This window comes from Callionymus lyra, chromosome 1, assembly GCF_982586985.1.
Source record: "Callionymus lyra chromosome 1, fCalLyr1.hap1.1, whole genome shotgun sequence".
Classification (NCBI taxonomy): domain Eukaryota; kingdom Metazoa; phylum Chordata; class Actinopteri; order Syngnathiformes; family Callionymidae; genus Callionymus; species Callionymus lyra.
Window position 1 is genome coordinate 43,392,180 of NC_141818.1, and position 26,757 is coordinate 43,418,936.

The following is a 26,757-nucleotide window of genomic DNA, read 5'->3' on the forward strand; positions in this document are numbered from 1 at the left end:
TCCATCTTCTGTGACGACAAAAAGCAGAAAAGAGTTCTTCCATAATGACAACAGGAGCATCAGTGTCATTGACACCCCGGGCATGTTTGACACCTCCATGAACCAACAGGACTTGGATAAAGAAATCGAGGCCTGCATCATGATGTCCTCGTGCTCAGTACCGCCATACGATTCACTGAAGAGGAGAAGGAGGTTTTCAGCTGGATCAAGAAAAACTTTGGAGCAGACGCCGGCCAATACACTCTTGCTGTGGAGATAGTGTTGAAGGCTCGATGGAAACCTACATCGGCAAAAATAAAGACCTGCAGGAGGTCGTCAACAATTGTAAAGCTGGATCTACAGTGTTTGACAACAAAAACATGCGGAATCGTACTCAGATGAATGATCTGACTGAAAAGATTGATCAGATAGTGGAGAGAAACGGGGGTCCTTACAACAGCACCAAATATGAAGAGGCCCAGAAGAAGTTGAAATCACAGGAGTTGTGGGGGAAAGTCGGAGAATGTGTCGAAAAAGGAGGGATTGAATTAGTGAAGGCAGCAGTTTTAACAACTGCGGCTCCAATCCCAGGTGCTGGAGTAGCTGCAACACTAGAAGAAATTGGAATTGGAAGTGACTTATTCTTATCTAGTGGTGCAGCTACTGCAGCAATAGATGGATGAAACCTAAAACAAGAAGCGATGAAGAGAAATAAGCACTGCTCCAAAGACCAAAGAAATATCATCTTCATTTTGTTTTTCTAATTGAATTTAAAAGCTGATACCACTTGAAGCAACGTTTGACATTTATTGACATTTATTACTTGAAAAAGTTCCTGTGATATCATATGTATTTGTAATACTTTAGTACTTCTAGTAATTAACCTTGCGGGGGGTTTATTTAGTTTTTCCTTACCATAATGACTTTATTTCAAAGGTTTTCATTGTATTTCATCACTTTGAATTGTCCTGTTGCTGATTCATGCTAAACAAATAAATAATGGTACAATGTCGAGGGTGTTGTAGATAAAGTTAGTCTGGTAATACAGGCATGTTTTTGTGCAGCATTTATGACCTTCACATTAACAAATGGCAGCCGAACACAAAACATTCCCAGAACTAAAGCGAAAGAGAAGAAGAACAGATAAGAAGGTCAAGGTCTCTTTCTTTTTCTCCACCACGCAACATGATACAATCAGAAGCAACATGAACCAGGTCTTAAATTCCCTAAGGGGCCACATTATATACTGTGAATGCTTTCAGGGACTGTTGAGCAGAAAAAAGAAGAAGGGAACAAAAACTTTAAATAATGAATAAATAAAAAATGACCTTTAGTGTTCTATATTATTTCAGCTTTGTTATTTTCTTTAAATACTCCAGAGGGAAACAAATCCATTTGTGATATATTTTAACATTGAAAATAAATATAAAACATGCCTAAAGATCTTGTAATACAATTGTTAGATATTAAATAAAACATTTATACAGTTTTATAGTTATTATATAGTTTTGACCCATGCCTCATAACAACCACAAAAAACTCCAATAAATGTATTTCAGAAAGCAGAAGAGTCTCGATAAAAAGGCACGACAGTTGGAAGATGAAAATGGAAACAGAAAGTCAGTGTTTGGTCTGGTTTGTTATGAACAGAAACGCTTAACAATATTTTGTACTTGTGTTTACTCTATTTTACGATACACAACTTGCATTAGATATATTTGATTAACAATGCATTTAATTTAAGTTGCGAGTGATTCAGAGAATCTGACGCAAATGCAACATAGTGAAGGAGTGTAACTGCTTTCACTAAAATTAGGTAACAGTGCCACCTACTGTTTATATATAACATTTATATTGCAAGGGACTGCTTCAAATCAGACGATTGTCAGGATGAGGAATATAATAGATAGAAAAAAATGATTGGATACGCAGTTTTATAATTTGCCTACAAGATGAAAACATTAACCATTAACGTTTTTTATTCCAATCTATTCTGTATACTAAAAATATTTATTTTTACTGATGACAAACGAATGAAGGTTATTTTTGTAGGAAAGTAGGATTGTTTAGTCAATTTTAACTTCAGTTATATTCTGTGGTAAAATAAACATGACAATAGTGTAACTGAAACCTATTAAAAACATTAAAAAAAAATAAAAAAAAACACTATGTACATAAACTGCCACAACATCAAATAAAAAATACGACAGGTTATTTGTGAATAGTTTGATCCATTTTAATGTTACATTTATGAGAATATCCTCATTACATGATCATTAACGTCTAGATTCTATATAAGCAGCTGATGCTCGCAAAATTGTTTCTCATCTTCAAAGTTTTACCTTACCTTACCTTAATAACCTTCACCACTAAATGTGTGACCACGCCCCCCTAAGCGACCCCTCCACAAACTCAGCCTTTCATTGGAGGAAAGGTTTAAGAGCGAGTGAGATAGAACCGCCCTCTTCTCACGGATATATAAAGAGAATGTCCGCCTTTAACACGCAGATATCGAACTTTCTTCGTCAGTATCAACCATGAGCGGCAGAGGCAAAACCGGCGGCAAGTCCCGCGCTAAGGCCAAGTCCCGTTCTTCCAGAGCTGGACTCCAGTTCCCAGTCGGTCGTGTCCACAGACTGCTGAGGAAGGGAAACTACGCTCAGCGTGTCGGCGCTGGTGCTCCCGTCTACCTGGCAGCTGTGCTGGAGTATCTGACCGCTGAGATCCTGGAGTTGGCTGGAAACGCCGCCCGCGACAACAAGAAGACCAGAATCATCCCGCGTCACCTGCAGCTGGCTGTCCGCAACGACGAGGAGCTCAACAAGCTGCTCGGAGGAGTGACCATCGCTCAGGGTGGAGTGTTGCCCAACATCCAGGCAGTCCTGCTGCCCAAGAAGACCGAGAAGGCGGCCAAGAAATAAGTGCAACAACATCCTTGAAACTCAACGGTTCTTTTCAGAGCCACACACGTCAACTATAGAGTCAGTCGTTGTTCGTAACTTTTGTTTTATTTAGTGCATTAAAGAACTTTAACCACTTCAAGGGCAAAGACAAATATTCCTCTAATATCCATGATTTAACTGCCAGACCAACATTGTATCGTGTTTAGGACACGAATAAAATCTCGGTTTCATCAATTCATTATGATTCTCAAATACGGTTCTCATTTCTTTATGGAGGGTTTTATTTACTGTTCAAAACGAGTTTTGTAGGACATTTTAAATGAGATGAACTATATGGCGGACCTCGTTATATCAACCACGAATCATTCATTAGTAAACATTAATATACATTTTTATATGTATCGTTTATTTATTCCTAATGTGTCCTCTTTACTGCCGGGCCACAAACTGTAAAAGTATCATGTTCTGTTCTATGTTAATCTTTGTATCCTTTGTCTTTGTTGTTTTTCTTTATATGTTCTTTATCTTTAGACTTAGATTGTATCTTGCATCTTGTACTCTTTATTTCTCTTTGTTCTTGTTTTGTTTTTTTTTTATGAAAAATTGCTGTATTTGCTGTGGATAATTAGAAAAAAACAAGGAGGAAGGAGACCTCCTGAGGGATCAATAAAGTTCTACCTAAAACCACTCGATACACAAATAATATACAATTATAATGCGTTGATTTGCATAATCTGAGGCAGTTAAGGAGAACAATTATTACGCGATATAGATTAATCTAATCTGGATGTGTTTATTTCCATATATAAGCAGATCCAGTGATAATAGCGAGACAACGTATCATTTATGTTTTCATACACGCTCGTGAAATATAAATAATTTGTGTTCATACACGCTCGTGAAATATAAATAATGTTACTTAAATCCAACGTAATTGAACCGTTAAGACATCAAATATACTCAAACAATTGAGAAGCAAATCAACCCGCCATTTTTTAAAGCAGCCAATCAGAATAGGGCAACGACTCACTGGCCAGAGCAGCAGCACGACTATAAGAATGTCCGCAGAGCCGCAGCCACTCATCCGGTATCGACTCTCGTCATCATGCCTGAACCAGCCAAGCCTGCGCCCAAGAAGGGCTCCAAGAAAGCCGTGACCAAGACCGCCGTCAAAGGAGGCAAAAAGAGGAGGAAGTCCAGGAAGGAGAGTTACGCCATCTACGTGTACAAGGTGCTCAAGCAGGTCCACCCCGACACCGGCATCTCCTCCAAGGCCATGGGCATCATGAACTCGTTCGTCAACGACATCTTTGAGCGCATCGCCGGAGAAGCTTCTCGCTTGGCTCACTACAACAAGCGCTCCACCATCTCTTCCCGGGAGATCCAGACCGCTGTGCGTCTGCTGCTGCCCGGTGAGCTGGCCAAGCACGCCGTGTCTGAAGGCACCAAAGCCGTCACCAAGTACACCAGCTCCAAGTAAACCTCCTGCAACCCAACGGCTCTTTTCAGAGCCACTCACTGCATCTCATGAGCCCCGTCTGTGTCCAAATATTACTCAACCATGTGATCTTGTTCATGATGATCAATAATATACACATTTTACCAGATTAATGTGTCGTTTTGGTCAACATTAAACGACATTAAGTTAACTTCAAATTAAATAGTTGATCCGCAAAGTCAAGTCCTCGTCCGTTATGTCCCAAATTAAATCAATAATCACGGCCAGTTTCAAGTCTCTTTAGCCACATCGCTTGGTCTGTTAGGATCTGATAAGGTCGTATTTATGCATCTCCTGAAATGACACTTATTTTAACTTATTTAACAAACAAGTTTCTCTCTGTTGAAGCTCTGAGCGTGTGACAAAGTGCAATATGAATAGAATTTAATATAGTTACTTACCTACACTTTACTCTCAACAAACAAAATTAGATATTAATTCAACTAAGTTCTCATTTTTGATAACACGTAGTAGCAGAGACATTTATTTGAAAATCTTTATTTATGCCTAAACAACCAAACCATTTATTTTGGTTCATTATTTATTAAGGTTTCAATTAAAACAAGATGCATGATGGTCATTCATAATAGGTTAATATCTAATGTAATTTTTAAACGGATTATAACAGCACGTATAGTAAATGAACTGTTATTTTTACGTTCATGAGGTTAATTTTCTTATAGACGTATAATCTATTATTTATATGAATGTGAATTAAATGATTTTACTTCTACTAATAAATGTGAGCCTTAAGTTGATAAATAATGTAAAACATCTTAAAAACGGTCATTGTTACGGTTGAGCTGATGTCCGAAACAAGTGACGTCATTACTTTTTTTGCTCATTTATTTAAACCACTCCCCCTGTTGTCGATAACGTCCGCCCAGTTGATATAAATAAAGCGGCTTCACTGACGTTGATCATTCAAACTTTGAACACTCGAACTACTAGGATGTCTGGACGAGGCAAGGGCGGCAAAGGACTGGGAAAAGGAGGCGCCAAGCGTCATCGCAAGGTTCTCCGCGACAACATCCAGGGAATCACCAAACCCGCGATCCGCCGTCTGGCTCGCCGCGGTGGAGTGAAGCGTATCTCCGGCCTGATCTACGAGGAGACTCGTGGTGTGTTGAAGGTGTTCCTGGAGAATGTCATCCGTGACGCCGTCACCTACACCGAGCACGCTAAGAGGAAGACCGTGACCGCCATGGATGTGGTCTACGCTCTGAAGAGACAAGGTCGCACTCTGTACGGCTTTGGAGGTTAAACATCAGCGACAACCTAATGACACAAAGGCTCTTTTAAGAGCCACTCACTCCCTTTAAAGAGATCAATCCATCTTTCCTCGTTTCTATCGATCTCATTCCATTGTGTGATTGAATGAACAAACACTAAAATGATTTACCAGTTTTATACAACGTTCATATAATATCATTTTCAGTTCAATGATTCTGGGAATATTGGTTTGTTGAGCTTCACAATCAGTCTGTTAAATAACGACCCATCACGTGATCATTTTATTTATTCAAACAGACCACAACAATTGCTCTCAATTTGAAATAATACATGTACATTACTATCGTGAACCATATTCAATCATTACGGTTTAATTACATTAACTGGTTAATTAACGACACAAACACATTTCAACTTAACCTTGAACAGGGAGTTGATTAAAACTAAAACTAATCAGATCTAACTAACTTGACCCAAACCTTTATTTAAAATGTATCAAAAAACGATCACTAAAAAACAGTAACTAAGTTATTCAGAACTCCCAAAAGAATAAAATACAGCCTTTTTGTTGTTTGTATATTTATATGTTCACATTCCGTCCACCACAATGTCATTGAATTATTTATAAAATCTTAAATCTTTTTTTTTACGATGACAAACTTACTTCCTTACAATTACAAAACTTTGACAAAAAAAAAGTAGAAAGTGTAGTATTTGAACCTTTTAGAAGTGGTCACTTGTTTTTTGTTTGACATAATAGTGTAAATATATGTCTTATTGGTGATATTTTTTTTCCACTAATAAATTAGTTAATATGTAGAATTTTGTGTATCTGTTCCAATGTTTTTGTTTTTTTAAATCGTTTTCCACAATTTCATTAAGAAAAAAATACATTCTGTTCTCGGTTTGAATGAATACAAATACATGCGATATTATGAACGTAATTCACAAATATCACAAGTTGATTGAAATAAAACTAAATGGATCCAAGTGTCAAGTACATGGTTGTAACATGAACCTTTATTTAAAATGAACAATAATTAACACACAAACAATTGTGCAAGAATACAAGATACAGTTTCTTTGATATATCAGTGCATTCACATGATATGTATTTTAATTACTTATATTTTTCAAACGTGGTTTTACTATGACTAACTTAGTTTCTTACAATTACAAAGCTTTGACAAAAAAAATGTAGAAATTCCAGTCTTTGAACTTTTTAAGAGCTTAATGTCTTCTGTTTTTTATATTCTTGTGTATATCCAATATATTGGGCTTGATTGAGTGTTTTGACTAATGTAAATATGTACAGTTGTATATATTTGTTTCTATGTTGTATTTACTGTATATATTCCTCCAATCAGTAGCGACGTTATGTTCCTGTAGGGGGCAGGCGTGCACAAGTGACCAATCAGGCGAGGGAGAAGGACAAGGCGTCTCAGTGACGCGCGAGCTCCTGACTGTTTAAAAGAGGAGCCAACGCTGCTCTCGCTCACACTTCTCTGTTGAGGAACACAACTCTACTACAATGGCAAGAACCAAGCAGACCGCTCGTAAGTCCACCGGAGGAAAAGCTCCCAGGAAGCAGCTGGCCACCAAGGCTGCCCGGAAAAGCGCCCCGGCCACCGGCGGCGTGAAGAAGCCTCACCGTTACAGGCCCGGCACCGTCGCCCTGAGAGAGATCCGTCGCTACCAGAAGTCCACCGAGCTGCTGATCCGCAAGCTTCCTTTCCAGCGTCTGGTCCGTGAGATCGCTCAGGACTTCAAGACCGACCTGCGCTTCCAGAGCTCCGCCGTCATGGCTCTGCAGGAGTCCAGCGAGGCCTACCTGGTGGGTCTGTTCGAGGACACCAACCTGTGCGCCATCCACGCCAAGAGAGTCACCATCATGCCCAAAGACATCCAGCTGGCTCGACGCATCCGCGGGGAGAGAGCTTGAAGCAGCACCTCCGTCACAACAACGGCTCTTTTCAGAGCCTCACACATGCAATGACGAGCTCATGGTTCAACACACGTTACTCAGAGTTCATTTAAAAACAGAACTTGATTAATCTTTGATATTTTCCTTCATGTAGATCGTAGGATCTGAACATTAAAGCACAATCAATATTTGTCCTTAAATCTGTTGATTATGGAGTAAAATTAGACTCTTATTGTCATTGCACAGAAAACACGTTAGTAAGTAAATATATTAAGTTAAAGTTCACTTAGTGACAAAATAGTATAAACTGAATAAATGACATAATGTATAAATAGCAAAGTTAATGCTGCTAATATATTATAAATAGAATAAATATTTCATGGCTCAAGTCATATCATTCAGTCTGATCAGAGGAAAGAAGCTGTTTCTAAATCTTTGTTCTGCAGTGAAAATATTTCATTTGACTCACATCAACAGGACATTGACCTCATGCTGACCCTTCACTATCACCTACTCTGTGCATAAACTCTTCCTGAAAACCTGCAGTAGATTCAAACAGAACATGAACATTTCATCAAACTTGTAGACGCCACAAAACACAAGTATACAGTACAATATAATATTTAAATATTTTCATAGGTTGGTGAAATGATCCAAGACAGAGCTTCAAACATGGACTTTTCTTAAATCTTGTTCACGGTAAAGTCGAACTCATGCAGCTCTGCATTGGCAAGCACCCGACATGTGTCCTGATACAACATTCTCAACACATGTTCTTTGTGTGAACCAAGGTCAGCACTGAAGAAAGAAATAGATCTTGGATCAAACTTTCATTTCATCTGAGAATCACATATTTAATAGTTTGTTTTTTGTTTAATTGACTCTTATCAACACGTCAAGATAACATGTGTTCAGTGATCTGACATCACATTTTAAGGTAAAGGTAAAACTTTATTGATCCTTAATTGTTTAAGGCTTTTGAGATCATTTAACTATCAAAATAAAAGTTGCATAAAACAACTTGAGGCACCGTAGAATGTCTTGGTACTTGTTTGTGTTTTTCTATTGTTTATTTTGTCTTTTTTTGTTTCATTATTTTATTCTGTAATCTTGAGAAAAACAATTCCTTGTTATGTTTACAACACTTGAAATAAAAGTTACTCTTTCTTGAACTCTTGTTGAATTATTGGAAGTTTAAACTACAAGTCCTTCCAGTGATGACATCTAAGTATTTTTTGTCTTTTTTTGTTTTCTTGCTGTTACTAGATTTATAAATAAACTCTATAAATCTAGTCAAAATAAGAAATAGGACAAATCAGACGTACATTTTGAACCATCAATAGATCCTCAAAGAAGACTTGATGATTAAAAAACTATATTATGTGGAATATATTTGACCTCGCCTGTGTTCAGTGATATAATATCACATTAAGTTTTCTTTAAATAAACATTAGTATTTCTGTTAAAATCAAACTTCCAGACTATTAGCATCAGAGTGGAAGTTAAAATTGTTAAATGTCCAAAATATATGTATGAATATAAAAACAGCATAAAACTATGTGGAATTTTCGACACATGATTGTTTAGTTTTATTTTGTATTAAGAAAACATGTGTCGTGTAGTCGAGCAGCGAGTGAGTCCAGTGACATCAAGCGGCGCCTGTAAGTGTGTGTTTGATACTTGAATCAAACGTCAAATGTTTCCACATACGTGGAGAAAAGTCACATTAAAGACATTCAGATGCGAGACAAGAAGACGATTCTACCTTAAAAACATGGTTTGAAGACGTTTTTATTCATTTTACAACTTTTATAGGAGAAAAACGAGGAAGAAATCTGCGAGCACGAGCGCTGACGACAGCAAAGAGGTGAAGTTATGACGATTCACAGCAAATATTGAGAATCTAGTTAAAGTGTTTGTGTTTTAAACGTGTAAATAAACATGTCAGCTTTCACTCTTGTTCAGTAAAATAATGATTTATTTGATCCATGTTGTCGTTTTTCAGCTTGAAAGTCGAAGAGAAAACACAAGAGAGCAGCAGTGAGACGCTGCTCGCTGGAGCTGCAGCCGCCTTCACTCTCCACGGTTCTCATGCTGACTTTAAATGCATCCCATTCCCCGCGCATGTCAGTCTAGTCTGACCCGCGTTAGATTGAGAATCTGAGATCATGGCAGAAGTCGCTCCAGCTCCCGCCGCCGCTCCGGCCAAAGCCGCCAAGAAGAAGAAGACGACGAGCAAGCCCGCCAAGTCTGGACCCCCCGTCAGCGAGCTGGTCGTCAACGCTGTGTCCGCCTCCCAGGAGCGCAGCGGAGTCTCTCTGGCCGCCATCAAGAAGGCTCTCGCCGCCGCTGGATACGATGTGGAGAAGAACAACGTCCGCGTCAAGACCGCCGTGAAGAAGCTGGTCGTCGCAGGAACTCTCGTCCAGACCAAGGGCAGCGGAGCTTCCGGCTCCTTCAAGCTGAGCAAGAAAGAAGCTCCGAAGGTCAAGAAAGCTGCACCTAAAGCCAAGAAACCCGCAGCAGCCGCTAAGAAACCAGCAGCGGCCAAGAAGGCCAAGACCGCCGTGAAGAAGACAGCAGCCGCCAAGAAGTCACCGAAGAAGGCGGCAAAGAAGCCAGCGGCGAAGAAAGCAGCAGCCAAGAGTCCCAAGAAGGCCGCAAAGAAGGTGGTAGCTAAGAGCCCCAAGAAGGTGGCGGCGAAGAAGAAGCCAGCGCTCAAGAAATCTCCCGCCAAGAAGGTCGTTAAACCCAAGGTCAAGAAAGCAGCTCCTAAGAAGAAGTAGACGCTCAAGTCTCTGCTGACATTAAAGGCTCTTTTCAGAGCCACTCAACTCCTCTACAGAGCACCTGTCACTCAACTCCTCTACAGAGCACCTGTCACTCAACATGACACTGTCAACAACAATTATTCACTTACATGTGACATGAGTTTAGACTCATGTTCACGTACTTTTTATTGATCTGAATACAGTGATCATTTTATATTAAAAAATACATGCTTTAAATCAATTATGTGTATATATATATATATATATATATATATATTAGTGGATTTGAACATATTTAACAGTGACAAAAATATGTTTGTGTGTATATATATATATATATATATATATATATATATAGTTAAATCAAACCTATGCATATTGTTTAGGTTTTAGACAAAATTGTTTATTAAAATACAGTAGGAAAGTTTGGTCAATGTTAAAATCAAGAGATTTATTTAAATGGTAAAATAAACATGATAAAGGTAAAAAATTGAAACATGTTAAAATAATAAAAAAATATATATATATGCATAAACTATCTCAACATCAAGTTAAAATTATAAAATGTTACTGTTTTGTGAATAGTTTGATTTATTTTAATGCTACATTTACGTCAACTATAGAGTCAGTCGTTGTTCGTAACATTTGTTTTATTTAGTGCATTAACGAACTTTAACCACTTCATGGGCAAAGACTAATTTTCCTCTAAAATCCATGATTTAACTGCCAGACCAACATTGTATCGTGTTTAGGACACGAATAAAAACAGTTTAATACTCCGAAACATGGTTCTCATTTCTTCATGAAGTGGTTTATTTACACGGTTCAACAATATTATAGGACATTTTTAAGTGAGATGAAATGTATGGTGGATCAGAATCTACTGATGGTTCCTGAACTTCAGGACCAGAGGAGAGAAATCCTTCCAGGCTGTTGCTCCTAAGCTTTGGAACCATCTCTGTGTTTGATGATCTACTGACTCCTTCAAGAAACATCTTAAGTCGTTTTCTTTGTTTTTCTGGAACTCCTGTTATCAGTTTTATCTTTTAAAGTATATACTTTATTGAATATTGCTTTGATCGTTTTAGCGCTTTGTGACCCTGGCCTGGAAAAGCGCTATACAAATAAAAATGACTTATATCAACCACAATTCTATCATTAGTAAAGACTAATATAAATGTGTTTATTTGTATGGTTTATTTATTTTCCTAATGTGTTCTCTTTACTGCCAGACCACTCGATCCACAAAAAAATAATTACAATTATAATGCATTGATTTGCATAATCTGAGGCAGTTAAGTAGAACAATTATTACACTATCTTTTAAAAATAGATTAATCTGGATGTGTGCTCTACAGAGCAACTGTCACTCAACTCCTCTACAGAGCAACTGTCACTCAACTCCTCTACAGAGCAACTGTCACTCAACTCCTCTACAGAGCAACTGTCACTCAACTCCTCTACAGAGCAACTGTCACTCAACATACAACATGACACATGCTGTCAATAACACTAATCATTCAAGTTCATGTGACATAAGCATCTATTTTCGTCTATTTTGATTTTAAAATCATATAATTATATGTATTGCGCTATATACCCACTGGTAAAATAACATGAAACTAAAACATATTTAAAATCTAAAAAACACTAAGTGCATAAACTATCACAACATCAGGATAAATATTAAAGTGTATTTGTTTGTGAATAGTTTGATCTATTTTAATGCTATATTTATCAGAAAATCCTAATAAGATGATCATTGACGTCTAGATTCTATATAAGCAGCTGTTTCTCATCTTCATAAGAACCGCAAAACTTTTACATTTTTGGCATATCTTTGGATTCATCAGTTTATACATGTGTATAAAGAAATAATCATTTACGTTTTCATACACGCTCGTGAAATATAAATAATGTTACTTAAACCTATTTGAACCGTTAAGACATAAAATGTACTCAAACAATTGAGAAGCAAATCAGCCCCGCCATTTTTTAAAGCAGCCAATCAGAATAGGGCAACGACTCACTGGCCAGAGCAGCAGCACGACTATAAGAATGTCCGCAGAGCCGCAGCCACTCATCCGGTATCGACCCTCGTCATCATGCCTGAACCAGCCAAGCCTGCGCCCAAGAAGGGCTCCAAGAAAGCCGTGACCAAGACCGCCGTCAAAGGAGGCAAAAAGAGGAGGAAGTCCAGGAAGGAGAGTTACGCCATCTACGTGTACAAGGTGCTCAAGCAGGTCCACCCCGACACCGGCATCTCCTCCAAGGCCATGGGCATCATGAACTCGTTCGTCAACGACATCTTTGAGCGCATCGCCGGAGAAGCTTCTCGCTTGGCTCACTACAACAAGCGCTCCACCATCTCTTCCCGGGAGATCCAGACCGCTGTGCGTCTGCTGCTGCCCGGTGAGCTGGCCAAGCACGCCGTGTCTGAAGGCACCAAAGCCGTCACCAAGTACACCAGCTCCAAGTAAACCTCCTGCAACCCAACGGCTCTTTTCAGAGCCACTCACTGCATCTCATGAGCCCAGTCTGTGTCCAAATATTACTCAGCAATGTGATCTTGTTCATGATAATAATATACATCGTTTACCAGATTAATGTGTCGTTTTGGTCAACATTAAAGGACATGACGTTAGTTTCATATGAAATATTTGATCGGCAAACGTGAAGTTCTGTCCGTTATGTCGGAAATCAAATCGATGATCACGGCCAGTTACAAAAGTTCTTAGCCACATCTGTGGTCTATTAGGATCTGATCTCATTTATGTATGTATCTCCTGAAATGAGACTTATTTTAACTTATTTAACAAAACATTTATCTCTGAAGCTATTTGAATGTGTGACAGTGCAATATGAATATAATTTAATATTGTTACTTCCCTACACTGTACTCTCCTGTCACAACAAATAAAATTACATATAAATTAAACTAAACTCTCATTTTCGAAAACGCGTAGCTGAGACATTTTTTTGAAAATATTTATGCCTAAACAACCAAACCATTTGTTTTGGTTCATTATATATTAAGGTTTCAATTAAAACAAGATACATGATGGTCCTTCATAATAGAGTAATATCTAATACTGTGATTTTTAAACGGATTATAACAGCACGTATAGTAAATGAACTGTTCTTTTTACGTCCATGAAGTTAATTTTCTTATAGACGTATAATCTATAATTTATATGAATTTGAATTAAATGATTTCACTTCTACTAATAAATGTGAGCCTTAAGTTGATAAATAATGTAAAACATCTTAAAAACGGTCATTGTTACGGTTGAGCTGATGTCCGAAAAAAGTGACGTCATTACTTTTTTTGCTCATTTATTTAAACCACTCCCCCTGTTTTCAAAAACGTCCGCCCAGTTGATCTAAATAAAGCGGCTTCACTGAAGCTGATCATTCAAACTTTGAACACTCGAACTACTACAATGTCTGGACGAGGCAAGGGCGGCAAAGGACTGGGAAAAGGAGGCGCCAAGCGTCATCGCAAGGTTCTCCGCGACAACATCCAGGGAATCACCAAACCCGCGATCCGCCGTCTGGCTCGCCGCGGTGGAGTGAAGCGTATCTCCGGCCTGATCTACGAGGAGACTCGTGGTGTGTTGAAGGTGTTCCTGGAGAATGTCATCCGTGACGCCGTCACCTACACCGAGCACGCTAAGAGGAAGACCGTGACCGCCATGGATGTGGTCTACGCTCTGAAGAGACAAGGTCGCACTCTGTACGGCTTTGGAGGTTAAACATCAGCGACAACCTAATGACACAAAGGCTCTTTTAAGAGCCACTCACTCCCTTTAAAGATGAGTCCGTGTTTCCTCGTATCGCTGACATGTCAAATGTGGGATGGAATGCAACTGAACAAACTTCTACAATCATTCAATAGTTTGATATAATTTCAGATCAATACTTCGGGGAATTTTGAGCAATTTGTTCAGCTTCACATTCAGTCTGATAAGCGAGATGACCCTTCAGGTGATCCGTCATAATACAGTTTAATTTACTCAAGATTACTCCAGAGTTAAAATTGCAGTCCATATCAAGGAATATATATATATGTTTTAGAAACAATGCAGTGTTTTTACTATGGCTCTGAAAAGAGCCTTTAATGTTAATGGAAGAGACTTGAGCGTCTACTTCTTCTTAGGAGCTGCTTTCTTGACCTTGGGTTTGACGACCTTCTTGGCGGGAGATTTCTTGAGCGCTGGCTTCTTCTTCGCCGCCACCTTCTTGGGGCTCTTAGCTACCACCTTCTTTGCGGCCTTCTTGGGACTCTTGGCTGCTGCTTTCTTCGCCGCTGGCTTCTTTGCCGCCTTCTTCGGTGACTTCTTGGCGGCTGCTGTCTTCTTCACGGCGGTCTTGGCCTTCTTGGCCGCTGCTGGTTTCTTAGCGGCTGCTGCGGGTTTCTTGGCTTTAGGTGCAGCTTTCTTGACCTTCGGAGCTTCTTTCTTGCTCAGCTTGAAGGAGCCGGAAGCTCCGCTGCCCTTGGTCTGGACGAGAGTTCCTGCGACGACCAGCTTCTTCACGGCGGTCTTGACGCGGACGTTGTTCTTCTCCACATCGTATCCAGCGGCGGCGAGAGCCTTCTTGATGGCGGCCAGAGAGACTCCGCTGCGCTCCTGGGAGGCGGACACAGCGTTGACGACCAGCTCGCTGACGGGGGGTCCAGACTTGGCGGGCTTGCTCGTCGTCTTCTTCTTCTTGGCGGCTTTGGCCGGAGCGGCGGCGGGAGCTGGAGCGACTTCTGCCATGATCTCAGATTCTCAATCTAACGCGGGTCAGACTAGACTGACATGCGCGGGGAATGGGATGCATTTAAAGTCAGCATGAGAACCGTGGAGAGTGAAGGCGGCTGCAGCTCCAGCGAGCAGCGTCTCACTGCTGCTCTCTTGTGTTTTCTCTTCGACTTTCAAGCTGAAAAACGACAACATGGATCAAATAAATCATTATTTTACTGAACAAGAGTGAAAGCTGACATGTTTATTTACACGTTTGACACACAAACACTTTAACTAGATTCTCAATATTTGCTGTGAATCGTCATAACTTCACCTCTTTGCTGTCGTCAGCGCTCGTGCTCGCAGATTTCTTCCTCGTTTTTCTCCTATAAAAGTTGTAAAATGAATAAAAACGTCTTCAAACCATGTTTTTAAGGTAGAATCGTCTTCTTGTCTCACATCTAAATGTCTTTAATGTGACTTTTCTCCACGTATGTGGAAACATTTGACGTTTGATTCAAGTATCAAACACACACTTACAGGCGCCGCTTGATGTCACTGGACTCACTCGCTGCTCGACAACACGACACATGTTTTCTTAATACAAAATACAACTAGACAATCATGTGTCGAAAATTCCACATAGTTTTATGCTGTTTTTATATCCATACATATATTTTGGACATTTAACAATTTTAACTTCCACTCTGATGCTAATAGTCTGGAAGTTTGATTTTAACAGAAATACTAATGTAGAGTATTTAAAGAAAACGTAATGTGATATTATATCACTGAACACAGGCGACTACTCGATTTTATAGTCAAGTAAATAAACATAATTAAATAACCAAAGATTCTGATATGAAACTGAAGGTGAAACTGATCTAATTTTGTTCTGTTCACCAGGAATGGAGGTCAAATATATTCCACATAATATAGTTTTTTAATCATCAAGGCTTCTTTGAGGATCTATTGATGGTTCAAAATGTACGTCTGCTTTGTCCTATTTCTTATTTTACTAGATTTATAGAGTTTATTATAAATCTAGTGACAGCAAGAAAACAAAAAAAGACAAAAAATACTTAGATGTCATCACTGGAAGGACTTGTAGTTTAAACTTCCAATAATTCAACAAGAGTTCAAGAAAGAGTAACTTTTATTTCAAGTGTTGTAAACATAACAAGGAATTGTTTTTCTCAAGAGTACAGAATAAAATAATTAAACAAGAAAAGACAAAACAAACAATAGAAAAACACAAACAAGTACCAAGACATTCTACGGTGCCTCAAGTTGTTTTATGCAACTTTTATTTTGATAGTTAAATGATCTCAAAAGCCTTAAACAATTAAGGATCAATAAAGTTTTACCTTACCTTAAAATGTGATGTCAGATCACTGAACACATGTTATCTTGAAGTGTTGATAAGAGTCAATTAAACAAAAAACAAACTATTAAATATGTGATTCTCAGATGAAATGAAAGTTTGATCTAAGAACTATTTCTTGTGGCCTTCAGTGCTGACCTTGGTTCACACAAAGAACATGTGTTGAGAATGTTGTATCAGGACACATGTCGGGTACTTGCCAATGCAGAGCTGCATGAGTTACTTTACCATGAACAAGACTTAAGAAAAGTCCATGTTTGAAGCTCTGTCTTGGATCATTTCACCAACCTTTGAAAATATTTAAATATTATATTGTACTGTATACTTGTGTTTTGTGGCGTCTACTACAAGTTTGATGAAATGTTCATGTTCTGTTTGAATCTACTGCAGGTTTTCAGGAAGAGTTTATGCACAGAGTAGGTGATAGTGAAGGGTCAGCATGAGGTCAATGTCCTGTTGATGTGAGTCATATGAAATATTTTCTCTGCAGAACAAAGATTTAGAAACAGCTTCTTTCCTCTGATCAGACTGAATGAAAATATGACTTGAGCCATGAAATATTTATTCTATTTATAATATATTAGCAGCATTAACTTTGCTATTTATACATTATATGTAATATTTGTCATTTATTCAGTTTATACTATTGTCACTAAGTGAACTTTAACTTAATATATTTACTTACTAACGCGTTCTGTGCAATGACAATAAGAGTCTAATTTTACTCCATAATCAACAGATTTAAGCCCAAATATTGATTGTGCTTTGATGTTCAGATCCTACGATCTACATGAAGGAAAATATCAAAGATTAATCAAGTTCTGTTTTTAAATGAACTCTGAGTAACGTGTGTTAAACCATGAGCTCGTTATTGCATGTGTGAGGCTCTGAAAAGAGCCGTTGTTGTGACGGAGGTGCTGCTTCAAGCTCTCTCCCCGCGGATGCGTCGAGCCAGCTGGATGTCTTTGGGCATGATGGTGACTCTCTTGGCGTGGATGGCGCACAGGTTGGTGTCCTCGAACAGACCCACCAGGTAGGCCTCGCTGGACTCCTGCAGAGCCATGACGGCGGAGCTCTGGAAGCGCAGGTCGGTCTTGAAGTCCTGAGCGATCTCACGGACCAGACGCTGGAAAGGAAGCTTGCGGATCAGCAGCTCGGTGGACTTCTGGTAGCGACGGATCTCTCTCAGGGCGACGGTGCCGGGCCTGTAACGGTGAGGCTTCTTCACGCCGCCGGTGGCCGGGGCGCTTTTCCGGGCAGCCTTGGTGGCCAGCTGCTTCCTGGGAGCTTTTCCTCCGGTGGACTTACGAGCGGTCTGCTTGGTTCTTGCCATTGTAGTAGAGTTGTGTTCCTCAACAGAGAAGTGTGAGCGAGAGCAGCGTTGGCTCCTCTTTTAAACCGTCAGGAGCTCGCGCGTCACTGAGACGCCTTGTCCTTCTCCCTCGCCTGATTGGTCACTTGTGCACGCCTGCCCCCTACAGGAACATAACGTCGCTACTGATTGGAGGAATATATACAGTAAATACAACATAGAAACAAATATAAACAACTGTACATATTTACATTAGTCAAAACACTCAATCAAGCCCAATATATTGGATATACACAAGAATATAAAAAACAGAAGACATTAAGCTCTTAAAAAGTTCAAAGACTGTAATTTCTACATTTTTTTTGTCAAAGCTTTGTAATTGTAAGAAACTAAGTTAGTCATAGTAAAACCACGTTTGAAAAATATAAGTAATTAAAATACATATAATGTGAATGCACTGATATATCAAAGAAACTGTATCTTGTATTCTTGCACAATTGTTTGTGTGTTAGTTATTGTTCATTTTAAATAAAGGTTCATGTTACAACCATGTACTTGACACTTGGATCCATTTAGTTTTATTTCAATCAACTTGTGATATTTGTGAATTACGTTCATAATATCGCATGTATTTGTATTAATTCAAACCGAGAACAGAATGTATTTTTTTCTTAATGAAATTGTGGAAAATGATTTAAAAAAACAAAAACATTGGAACAGATACACAAAACTCTACATATTAACTCATTTATTAGTGGAAAAAAATATCACCAATAAGACAGATATATTTACACTATTATATCAAACAAAAAACAAGTGACCACTTCTAAAAGGTTCAAATACTACACTTTCTACATTTTTTTTGTCAAAGTTTTGTAATTGTAAGAAAGTAAGTTTGTCATCGTAAAAAAAAAAGATTTAAGATTTTATAAATAATTCAATGACATTGTGGTGGACGGAATGTGAACATATAAATATACAAACAACAAAAAGGCTGTATTTTATTCTTGTGGGAGTTCTGAATAACTTTAGTTACTGGTTTTTAGTGATCGTTTTTTGATACATTTTAAATAAAGGTTTGGGTCAAGTTAGTTAGATCTGATTAGTTTTAGTTTTAATCAACTCCCTGTTCAAGGTTAAGTTGAAATGTGTTTTTTGTGTCGTTAATTAACCAGTTAATGTAATTAAACCGTAATGATTGAATATGGTTCAAGATAGTAATGTATATGTATCATTTCAAATTGAGAGCAATTTTCTGAATGAAGTTGTGGAAAAATAATTTTGTTGTGGTCTGTTTGAATAAATAAAATGATCACGTGATGGGTCTATTTATCAGACTGATTGTGAAGCTCAACAAACCAATATTCCCAGAATCATTGATCTGAAAATTATATTATATGAACGTTGTATAAAACTGGTAAATCATTTTAGTGTTTGTTCATTCAATCACACAATGGAATGAGATCGATAGAAACGAGGAAAGATGGATTGATCTCTTTACAGGGAGTGAGTGGCTCTTAAAAGAGCCTTTGTGTCATTAGGTTGTCGCTGATGTTTAACCTCCAAAGCCGTACAGAGTGCGACCTTGTCTCTTCAGAGCGTAGACCACATCCATGGCGGTCACGGTCTTCCTCTTAGCGTGCTCGGTGTAGGTGACGGCGTCACGGATGACATTCTCCAGGAACACCTTCAACACACCACGAGTCTCCTCGTAGATCAGGCCGGAGATACGCTTCACTCCACCGCGGCGAGCCAGACGGCGGATCGCGGGTTTGGTGATTCCCTGGATGTTGTCGCGGAGAACCTTGCGATGACGCTTGGCGCCTCCTTTTCCCAGTCCTTTGCCGCCCTTGCCTCGTCCAGACATCCTAGTCGTTCGAGTGTTCAAAGTTTGAATGATCAACGTCAGTGAAGCCGCTTTATTTATATCAACTGGGCGGACGTTATCGACAACAGGGGGAGTGGTTTAAATAAATGAGCAAAAAAAGTAATGACGTCACTTGTTTCAGACATCAGCTCAACCGTAACAATGACCGTTTTTAAGATGTTTTACATTATTTATCAACTTAAGGCTCACATTTATTAGTAGAAGTAAAATCATTTAATTCACATTCATATAAATAATAGATTATACGTCTATAAGAAAATTAACCTCATGAACGTAAAAATAACAGTTCATTTACTATACGTGCTGTTATAATCCGTTTAAAAATTACATTAGATATTAACCTATTATGAACGACCATCATGTATCTTGTTTTAATTGAAACCTTAATAAATAATGAACCAAAATAAATGGTTTGGTTGTTGAGGCATAAATAAAGATTTTCAAATAAATGTCTCTGCTACTACGTGTTATCAAAAATGAGAACTTAGTTGAACTTATATCTAATTTTGTTTGTTGAGAGTAAAGTGTAGGTAAGTAACTATTAAATTATATTCATATTGCACTTTGTCACACGCTCAGAGCTTCAGAGAGAAACGTTTTTTTGTTAAACAAGTTAAAATAAGTGTCATTTCAGGAGATGCATAAATACGACCTTGAAACTGGCCGTGATCATTGATTTAATTTGGGACATAACGGACGAGGACTTGACGTTTGCGGATCAAATATTTAATTTGAAGTTAACTTAATGTCGTCCAAAACGACACATTAATCTGGTAAAATGTGTATATTATTAATTATCATGAACACGATCACATGGTTGAGTAATATTTGGACACAGACGGGGCTCATGAGATGCAGTGAGTGGCTCTGAAAAGAGCCGTTGGGTTGCAGGAGGTTTACTTGGAGCTGGTGTACTTGGTGACGGCTTTGGTGCCTTCAGACACGGCGTGCTTGGCCAGCTCACCGGGCAGCAGCAGACGCACAGCGGTCTGGATCTCCCGGGAAGAGATGGTGGAGCGCTTGTTGTAGTGAGCCAAGCGAGAAGCTTCTCCGGCGATGCGCTCAAAGATGTCGTTGACGAACGAGTTCATGATGCCCATGGCCTTGGAGGAGATGCCGGTGTCGGGGTGGACCTGCTTGAGCACCTTGTACACGTAGATGGCGTAACTCTCCTTCCTGGACTTCCTCCTCTTTTTGCCTCCTTTGACGGCGGTCTTGGTCACGGCTTTCTTGGAGCCCTTCTTGGGCGCAGGCTTGGCTGGTTCAGGCATGATGACGAGGGTCGATCCGGATGAGTGACTGCGGCTCTGCGGACATTCTTATAGTCGTGCTGCTGCTCTGGCCAGTGAGTCGTTGCCTTATTCTGATTGGCTGTTTCAAAAAGTGGCGGGCTGATTTGCTTCTCAATTGTTTGAGTTCATTTTATGTCTTAAAGGTGAATTTCCTTTTTACAATAACTTATTTTACATAAACAATATTAGATCCAAATAAGTAACTTAAAATGACTTGCAGTACTTCCATTAAAAATATATATATATTATCATTAAAATGTCACCCTTAAATAAGTATTCTTTGTTGAGTTATTAATCTAAACATTATAACTTTATAATCAACAAATATAACGTTTACATTTGTTCAATTAGTCTCTTGGGTGACTTTATATTCCTTGAAGACTTTCTTTTTATTGGTTCTTCAGTCTGGTTGGCTGCCTCAGTTAGGTCTGGATACTAATGAAGTGTGTGTTGAAGATAGGTTAGGTAGAACTTTATTGATCCCTCAGGATGTTCATCCTTGGACGTCTCTTCTTAAGTTGTAAGTCCCTTGATTTTGCTATTTTGTCTCAGCATAACTGCACCTGTTTAATGTGGATATCACAACACACGTGCAACCATTAAATATTTGCAGATTATCCTATATTTTTGATACACCACACACTCCCCCTCAAAAATTGATGTCGTCCTTACATCAAGTATCAATAACTATAAAAATATGCTTATAAACGGGTTGCTTTTTTAATACAAACAACACTCTTTTTTCATTTTTTGATTAATTTACCACACATTTGATGTCCTAAATACAGCCTTTGGAATGAACATATGAGAAGTGTTTTAAAAACGAAGGTCAATGTGATATTTAAAGGGCACCTAATGTGAAAACCCAACTCTTGTGACTCATTCACATCTTGTAAATGTTGAAGTCTTCAAAATGCCGTAGTTCATTCATCATGACGTTGCTCAGTTTTGAAGTTATTACTTAATAAAGTTCTCTCTCGTCTGAAATCTCGACAAACGAGATTACGGTTTAAAGATGATGTTTGTAGCAATTCAATTCAATTTTATTTAAAGTGTCCTATCATAACAAAGTTATCTCAAGACACTTTACAGTTAAAATAAGACTATAGTTGATTAAGGAAAAATAGATCCCAGCAATTCACCAAGTGAACAGTCACTTTTAACAAACACTTTTAAAAGGATTAAAGATTGGACTTCATACTGGCGTTTTTGTGACATCTATGACAAGTGTGATCACATTTGCAATGTTCCATTTCTACTCATGCAACATAAATTATGCTTTGCCTGAAAAACTGGTGTAAGTGAATTAATACATTGGATGATTTTGTACTTGTGTGCCTTTAATCAAGTAGTTTTCTGCCCATCTTGAGATCAAAGATTATGTCCATGGAGGTCGCGGTCTTCCTCTTGTTATTCGTTGCACAACAGCAAAGATTGTAAGTGATTCACTTAAATGACTGTCACTTGACAAGACACAACCAGGTGCTTGCCAATGCAGAGCTGTATCAGTAAATCATTTAACCTGACTCGAAAGACCAGGAACCGTGTCCTTAAGGAGATGTCGGAGTTGTTTATTTTCCGATTCAAACGATTCGGTTCTTTTTCCAGGGTTTTATTACCAGGCCTCTGTATGCTGCTAGTTCAATGGTTTAGGTTTCCTCCTAGTTTCATTTATAGTTATTCAGCTCACCTCTTATTTGGTTGCTTTGTTGAGTTCATTCATTGGTTAATCATTTCCGGTCGTTCTGTTAGATTGAGTTATACACCAACTGTAGTTTTACTACATTATCCTCAGTACACTTACAAATATTAGTGAGATGAAAATTAGCTCCATAGTTGAATACATTAACTCAACTTAAACAAAAAATGCTTCAAAAGATGGTTTAAAAAGTGTTTAGACATTTATAATAGGACATCGAGTCATTCCTGGTCAATTTCACAACAAAATTGATTTACTTTGAAGTAATTCATTATTTAAATATTATAAAGTTCAATTTATATCACAGAACTTTAAATTCATTCAATGACTCTGTCTCATATAGCAAAATATTATGATCACACTTGAAGAATAAACAGATTATAAATATAAACAAGAAAAAAACAAGAATAAATGCTGCATTTTTTGTCAACAAAATGTCACAACACACTGCTGTCGAATCCCTAACACATAAAATTCAATTATATTTACAATAACTTGACACGTTTTTTTTTCTTGTAAATAAATATTTAACTGAAAACAATTTAATTGTTTGTTGAATTAAAGATTAAAATATAAAATGTTAACAATGAAAGTTGAGTCAGACCTAAAGTAAACAGAATAAATGGTAAAAATAAAAATTGAATATCCTTGTGGTGAAATAGATTTAAATTAACACCTTCCAATGAAAAAAGTTTAATTTTCTGCCATTTTGATTTTCCTGGTAACTATAAATAAATTCACTTTATGGGTTCTAAATTGAATTGAAAAAAATAGGTTAATTCAGCTCAGGTTAACTTGAAGCTGAACCCTTTTTTCATATAAAGTTTATAATGTTTTTATGGTAATAATAATGGTAATATTGAATTAAACGACTGACTCTATAGTTGACGTGTGTGGCTCTGAAAAGAACCGTTGAGTTTCAAGGACGTTGTTCCATTTATTTCTTGGCCGCCTTCTCGGTCTTCTTGGGCAGCAGGACTGCCTGGATGTTGGGCAACACTCCACCCTGAGCGATGGTCACTCCTCCGAGCAGCTTGTTGAGCTCCTCGTCGTTGCGGACAGCCAGCTGCAGGTGACGCGGGATGATTCTGGTCTTCTTGTTGTCGCGGGCGGCGTTTCCAGCCAACTCCAGGATCTCAGCGGTCAGATACTCCAGCACAGCTGCCAGGTAGACGGGAGCACCAGCGCCGACACGCTGAGCGTAGTTTCCCTTCCTCAGCAGTCTGTGGACACGACCGACTGGGAACTGGAGTCCAGCTCTGGAAGAACGGGACTTGGCCTTAGCGCGGGACTTGCCTCCGGTTTTGCCTCTGCCGCTCATGGTTGATACTGACGAAGAAAGTTCGATATCTGCTTGTTAAAGGCGGACATTCTCTTTATATATCCGTGAGAAGAAGGCGGTTCTATCTCTCTCGCTCTTAAACCTTTCCTCCAATGAAAGGCTGAGTTTGTGGAGGGGTCGCTAAGAGGGGCGTGGTCACACATGAGCCGTAACTGATCGTTTGTATGTTTTTATTGATCACACACGTGTATAAACTGATCAATCCGAAGATATGCCTAAAATGTCAATCACAACATGTTTAGTGGTGAAGTTTCACGAAATGTAAAAGTTTTGTGTTTCATAAGAGGAAGATGAGGACGATTTATCAAGCCATTAAAACAGATCAAAATATTCTTTAAAAAAATGTCATGTAATATTTAACTTGATGTTGTGGCAGTTTATGCACATTATTTATTTATTTAAAAAAATATATTTTTAATAGCTTTTAGTTACACTTATGTCATGTTTATTTTACCACTAGATATAAATGAATCTTCTGATTTTAACATTGACCAAACTATCTACTGTATCTCAACAAACACATTTTTTAATCATATTAATGTGCAAATATTTGTGACATGTTGAAGGGATCTTCAGTTGCTCTGCAGAGGAGTTGAGTGACAGGTGCTCTGTAGAGGAGTTGAGTGACAGTTGCTCTGCAGAGGAGTTGAGTGACAGTTGCTCTGCAGAGGAGTTGAGTGACAGTTGCTCTGTAGAGGAGTTGAGTCACAGTTGCTCTGTAGAGGAGTTGAGTGACAGGTGCTCTGTAGAGGAGTTGAGTGGCTCTGAAAAGAGCCTTTAATGTCAGCAGAGACTTGAGCGTCTACTTCTTCTTAGGAGCTGCTTTCTTGACCTTGGGTTTAACGACCTTCTTGGCGGGAGATTTCTTGAGCGCTGGCTTCTTCTTCGCCGCCACCTTCTTGGGACTCTTGGCTACTGTTATGACTCTGCAAAAGGGGAAAGCGAAATAAACACACAGATAGGATGTAAAACTTAAATGTCTGTTACCATTTCTTCATACTATTAATTTACCTTTTTACAACTTCCTACTATTATATTTTAAATGAATTCCTACAGCAGCTTACTTAAACTATATTTTTGATGCACCACAAAACTCCCCCTCAAAAATTGATGTCGTCCTTACATCAAGTATCAATAACTATAAAAATATGCTTATAAACAGTTGGTTTTTTTAATACAAACACTCTTTTTTCATTTTTTGATTAATTTACCACACATTTGATGTCCTAAATACAGCCTTTGGAATGAACATATGAGAAGTGTTTTAAAAACAAAGGTCAATGTGATATTTAAAGGGCACCTAATGTGAAAACCCAACTCTCGTGACTCATTCACATGTTGTAAATGTTGAAGTCTTCAAAATGCCGTAGTTCATTCATCATGACGTTGCTCCGTTTTGAAGTTACTTACTTAAGTTCTCTCCTGTCTGAAATCTCGTCAAACGAGATTACGGTTTAAAGATGATGTTTGTAGCAATTCAATTCAATTCGATTTTATTTAAAGTGTCTTATCATAACAAAGTTATCTCAAGACACTATACAGTTGAAATAAGACTATAGTTGATTAAGGAAAAATAGATCCCAGCAATTCACGAAGTGAACAGTCACTTTTAACAAACACTTTTAAAAGGATTAAAGATTGGACTTCATACTGGCGTTTTTGTGACATCTATGACAAGTGTGATCACATTTGCAATGTTCCATTTCTACTCATGCAACATAAATTATGCTTTGCCTGAAAAACTGGTGTAAGTGAATTAGTACATTGGATGATTTTGTACTTGTGTGCACCACATTGACTCTTAAAAAGGCCTTTAATCAAGTAGTTTTCTGCCCATCTCTTGAGATTAAAGATTATGTCCATGGAGGTTGAGGTCTTCCTCTTGTTATTCGTTGCACAACAACAAAGATTGTAAGTGATTCACTTAAATGACTGTCACTTAACAAGACGCAACCAGGTGCTTGCCAATGCAGAGCTGTATCAGTAAATCATTTAACCTGACTCGAAAGACCAGGAACCGTGTCCTTAAGGAGATGTCGGAGTTGTTTATTTTCCGATTCAAACGATTCGGTTCTTTTTCCAGGGTTTTATTACCAGGCCTCTGTGTGCTGCTAGTTCAATGGTTTAGGTTTCCTCCTAGTTTCATTTATAGTTATTCAGCTCACCTCTTATTTGGTTGCTTTGTTGAGTTCATTCCTGTTGTGCGAATTCATTCTTGTTGTTTCATTGGTTAATTATTTCCGGTCGTTCTGTTAGATTGAGTTATACACCAACTGTAGTTTTACACAGCTTAGTTGGTTTTCGGTTAAAGCAGTGCGTGTTGTTGTTATTTGTGTCACGTCAGTGTGTGTTTGTTTTTTTAGTTTACTATGTTCTTGTTTTTCATTTTCTCATTATAGTTACTGTGTGTTTTGAGTTGAGTTCCCTTGTGTGCAATGCTTACTTTATTTTGTCTATGTCAGTTATGATTAATTGTAGCCTACTTGTGCCGTCCCTAACTCTCTGTTTTTCTCACTGTTTGATAATTGAATAAAGATACATTTATATTTTCTTGGTACACGGTAGACCTGTATTTATTTGCTGCGTGGACCTACGTGGATGTGTGTTGCTAATAAAAATATATATTTTTTAGGTGTAACTACTAAGGTGGCGTTGGTGGACACCATCACCATTTTTTTATTTAAAATTTAACCACTAGTGGGAGGTAAAGTCCACAGTATCTCTCCTGGCCACTGTGTAAGATCAGTTACAATTTGTATCTGAACAAGAAGCATAATAAAGTGAACTATTCATCATTCGCTG

At 38.3% G+C, this 26,757-nt stretch overlaps 12 protein-coding genes across 12 annotated transcripts; 7 read left to right on the forward strand and 5 right to left on the reverse strand.

Moving 5' to 3' along the window:
• The first annotated feature begins 2,508 nt into the window (after window positions 1–2,508).
• On the forward strand, window positions 2,509–3,070 carry LOC148089621 (histone H2A-like). Its single transcript, XM_087808816.1, has 2 exons — window positions 2,509–2,983; window positions 3,023–3,070. The coding sequence occupies exon 1, from the start codon at window positions 2,517–2,519 to the stop codon at window positions 2,898–2,900; it is 384 nt and encodes a 127-aa protein (XP_087664942.1). The 5' UTR covers window positions 2,509–2,516; the 3' UTR covers window positions 2,901–2,983; window positions 3,023–3,070.
• A 909-nt stretch (window positions 3,071–3,979) lies between these two features.
• LOC148089622 (histone H2B-like) lies at window positions 3,980–4,398 on the forward strand. Its single transcript, XM_087808840.1, has one exon. The coding sequence runs from the start codon at window positions 3,988–3,990 to the stop codon at window positions 4,360–4,362; it is 375 nt and encodes a 124-aa protein (XP_087664966.1). The 5' UTR covers window positions 3,980–3,987; the 3' UTR covers window positions 4,363–4,398.
• Window positions 4,399–5,332: 934 nt separating this feature from the next.
• LOC148089623 (histone H4) lies at window positions 5,333–5,644 on the forward strand. The gene has a single exon (XM_087787318.1). The coding sequence runs from the start codon at window positions 5,333–5,335 to the stop codon at window positions 5,642–5,644; it is 312 nt and encodes a 103-aa protein (XP_087643444.1).
• Window positions 5,645–7,138: 1,494 nt separating this feature from the next.
• LOC148089624 (histone H3) lies at window positions 7,139–7,574 on the forward strand. Its single transcript, XM_087808792.1, has one exon. It carries the CDS (start codon window positions 7,145–7,147, stop codon window positions 7,553–7,555), a length of 411 nt encoding a protein of 136 aa, XP_087664918.1. The 5' UTR covers window positions 7,139–7,144; the 3' UTR covers window positions 7,556–7,574.
• Window positions 7,575–9,689: 2,115 nt separating this feature from the next.
• Window positions 9,690–10,323, forward strand: LOC148089625 (histone H1.4-like). The gene has a single exon (XM_087784733.1). It carries the CDS (start codon window positions 9,706–9,708, stop codon window positions 10,321–10,323), a length of 618 nt encoding a protein of 205 aa, XP_087640859.1. The 5' UTR covers window positions 9,690–9,705.
• A 2,085-nt stretch (window positions 10,324–12,408) lies between these two features.
• Window positions 12,409–12,824, forward strand: LOC148089626 (histone H2B-like). Its single transcript, XM_087784744.1, has one exon. It carries the CDS (start codon window positions 12,414–12,416, stop codon window positions 12,786–12,788), a length of 375 nt encoding a protein of 124 aa, XP_087640870.1. The 5' UTR covers window positions 12,409–12,413; the 3' UTR covers window positions 12,789–12,824.
• A 927-nt stretch (window positions 12,825–13,751) lies between these two features.
• On the forward strand, window positions 13,752–14,063 carry LOC148089627 (histone H4). The gene has a single exon (XM_087787437.1). It carries the CDS (start codon window positions 13,752–13,754, stop codon window positions 14,061–14,063), a length of 312 nt encoding a protein of 103 aa, XP_087643563.1.
• Window positions 14,064–14,453: 390 nt separating this feature from the next.
• On the reverse strand, window positions 14,454–15,087 carry LOC148089628 (histone H1.4-like). Its single transcript, XM_087784756.1, has one exon. The coding sequence runs from the start codon at window positions 15,069–15,071 to the stop codon at window positions 14,454–14,456; it is 618 nt and encodes a 205-aa protein (XP_087640882.1). The 5' UTR covers window positions 15,072–15,087.
• A 2,224-nt stretch (window positions 15,088–17,311) lies between these two features.
• LOC148089629 (histone H3) lies at window positions 17,312–17,759 on the reverse strand. Its single transcript, XM_087808804.1, has one exon. The coding sequence runs from the start codon at window positions 17,753–17,755 to the stop codon at window positions 17,345–17,347; it is 411 nt and encodes a 136-aa protein (XP_087664930.1). The 5' UTR covers window positions 17,756–17,759; the 3' UTR covers window positions 17,312–17,344.
• Window positions 17,760–19,289: 1,530 nt separating this feature from the next.
• On the reverse strand, window positions 19,290–19,601 carry LOC148089630 (histone H4). The gene has a single exon (XM_087787559.1). The coding sequence runs from the start codon at window positions 19,599–19,601 to the stop codon at window positions 19,290–19,292; it is 312 nt and encodes a 103-aa protein (XP_087643685.1).
• An 881-nt stretch (window positions 19,602–20,482) lies between these two features.
• On the reverse strand, window positions 20,483–20,898 carry LOC148089631 (histone H2B-like). Its single transcript, XM_087808852.1, has one exon. It carries the CDS (start codon window positions 20,891–20,893, stop codon window positions 20,519–20,521), a length of 375 nt encoding a protein of 124 aa, XP_087664978.1. The 5' UTR covers window positions 20,894–20,898; the 3' UTR covers window positions 20,483–20,518.
• Window positions 20,899–23,550: 2,652 nt separating this feature from the next.
• On the reverse strand, window positions 23,551–23,934 carry LOC148089632 (histone H2A-like). The gene has a single exon (XM_087808828.1). It carries the CDS (start codon window positions 23,932–23,934, stop codon window positions 23,551–23,553), a length of 384 nt encoding a protein of 127 aa, XP_087664954.1.
• Window positions 23,935–26,757: the final 2,823 nt, after the last annotated feature.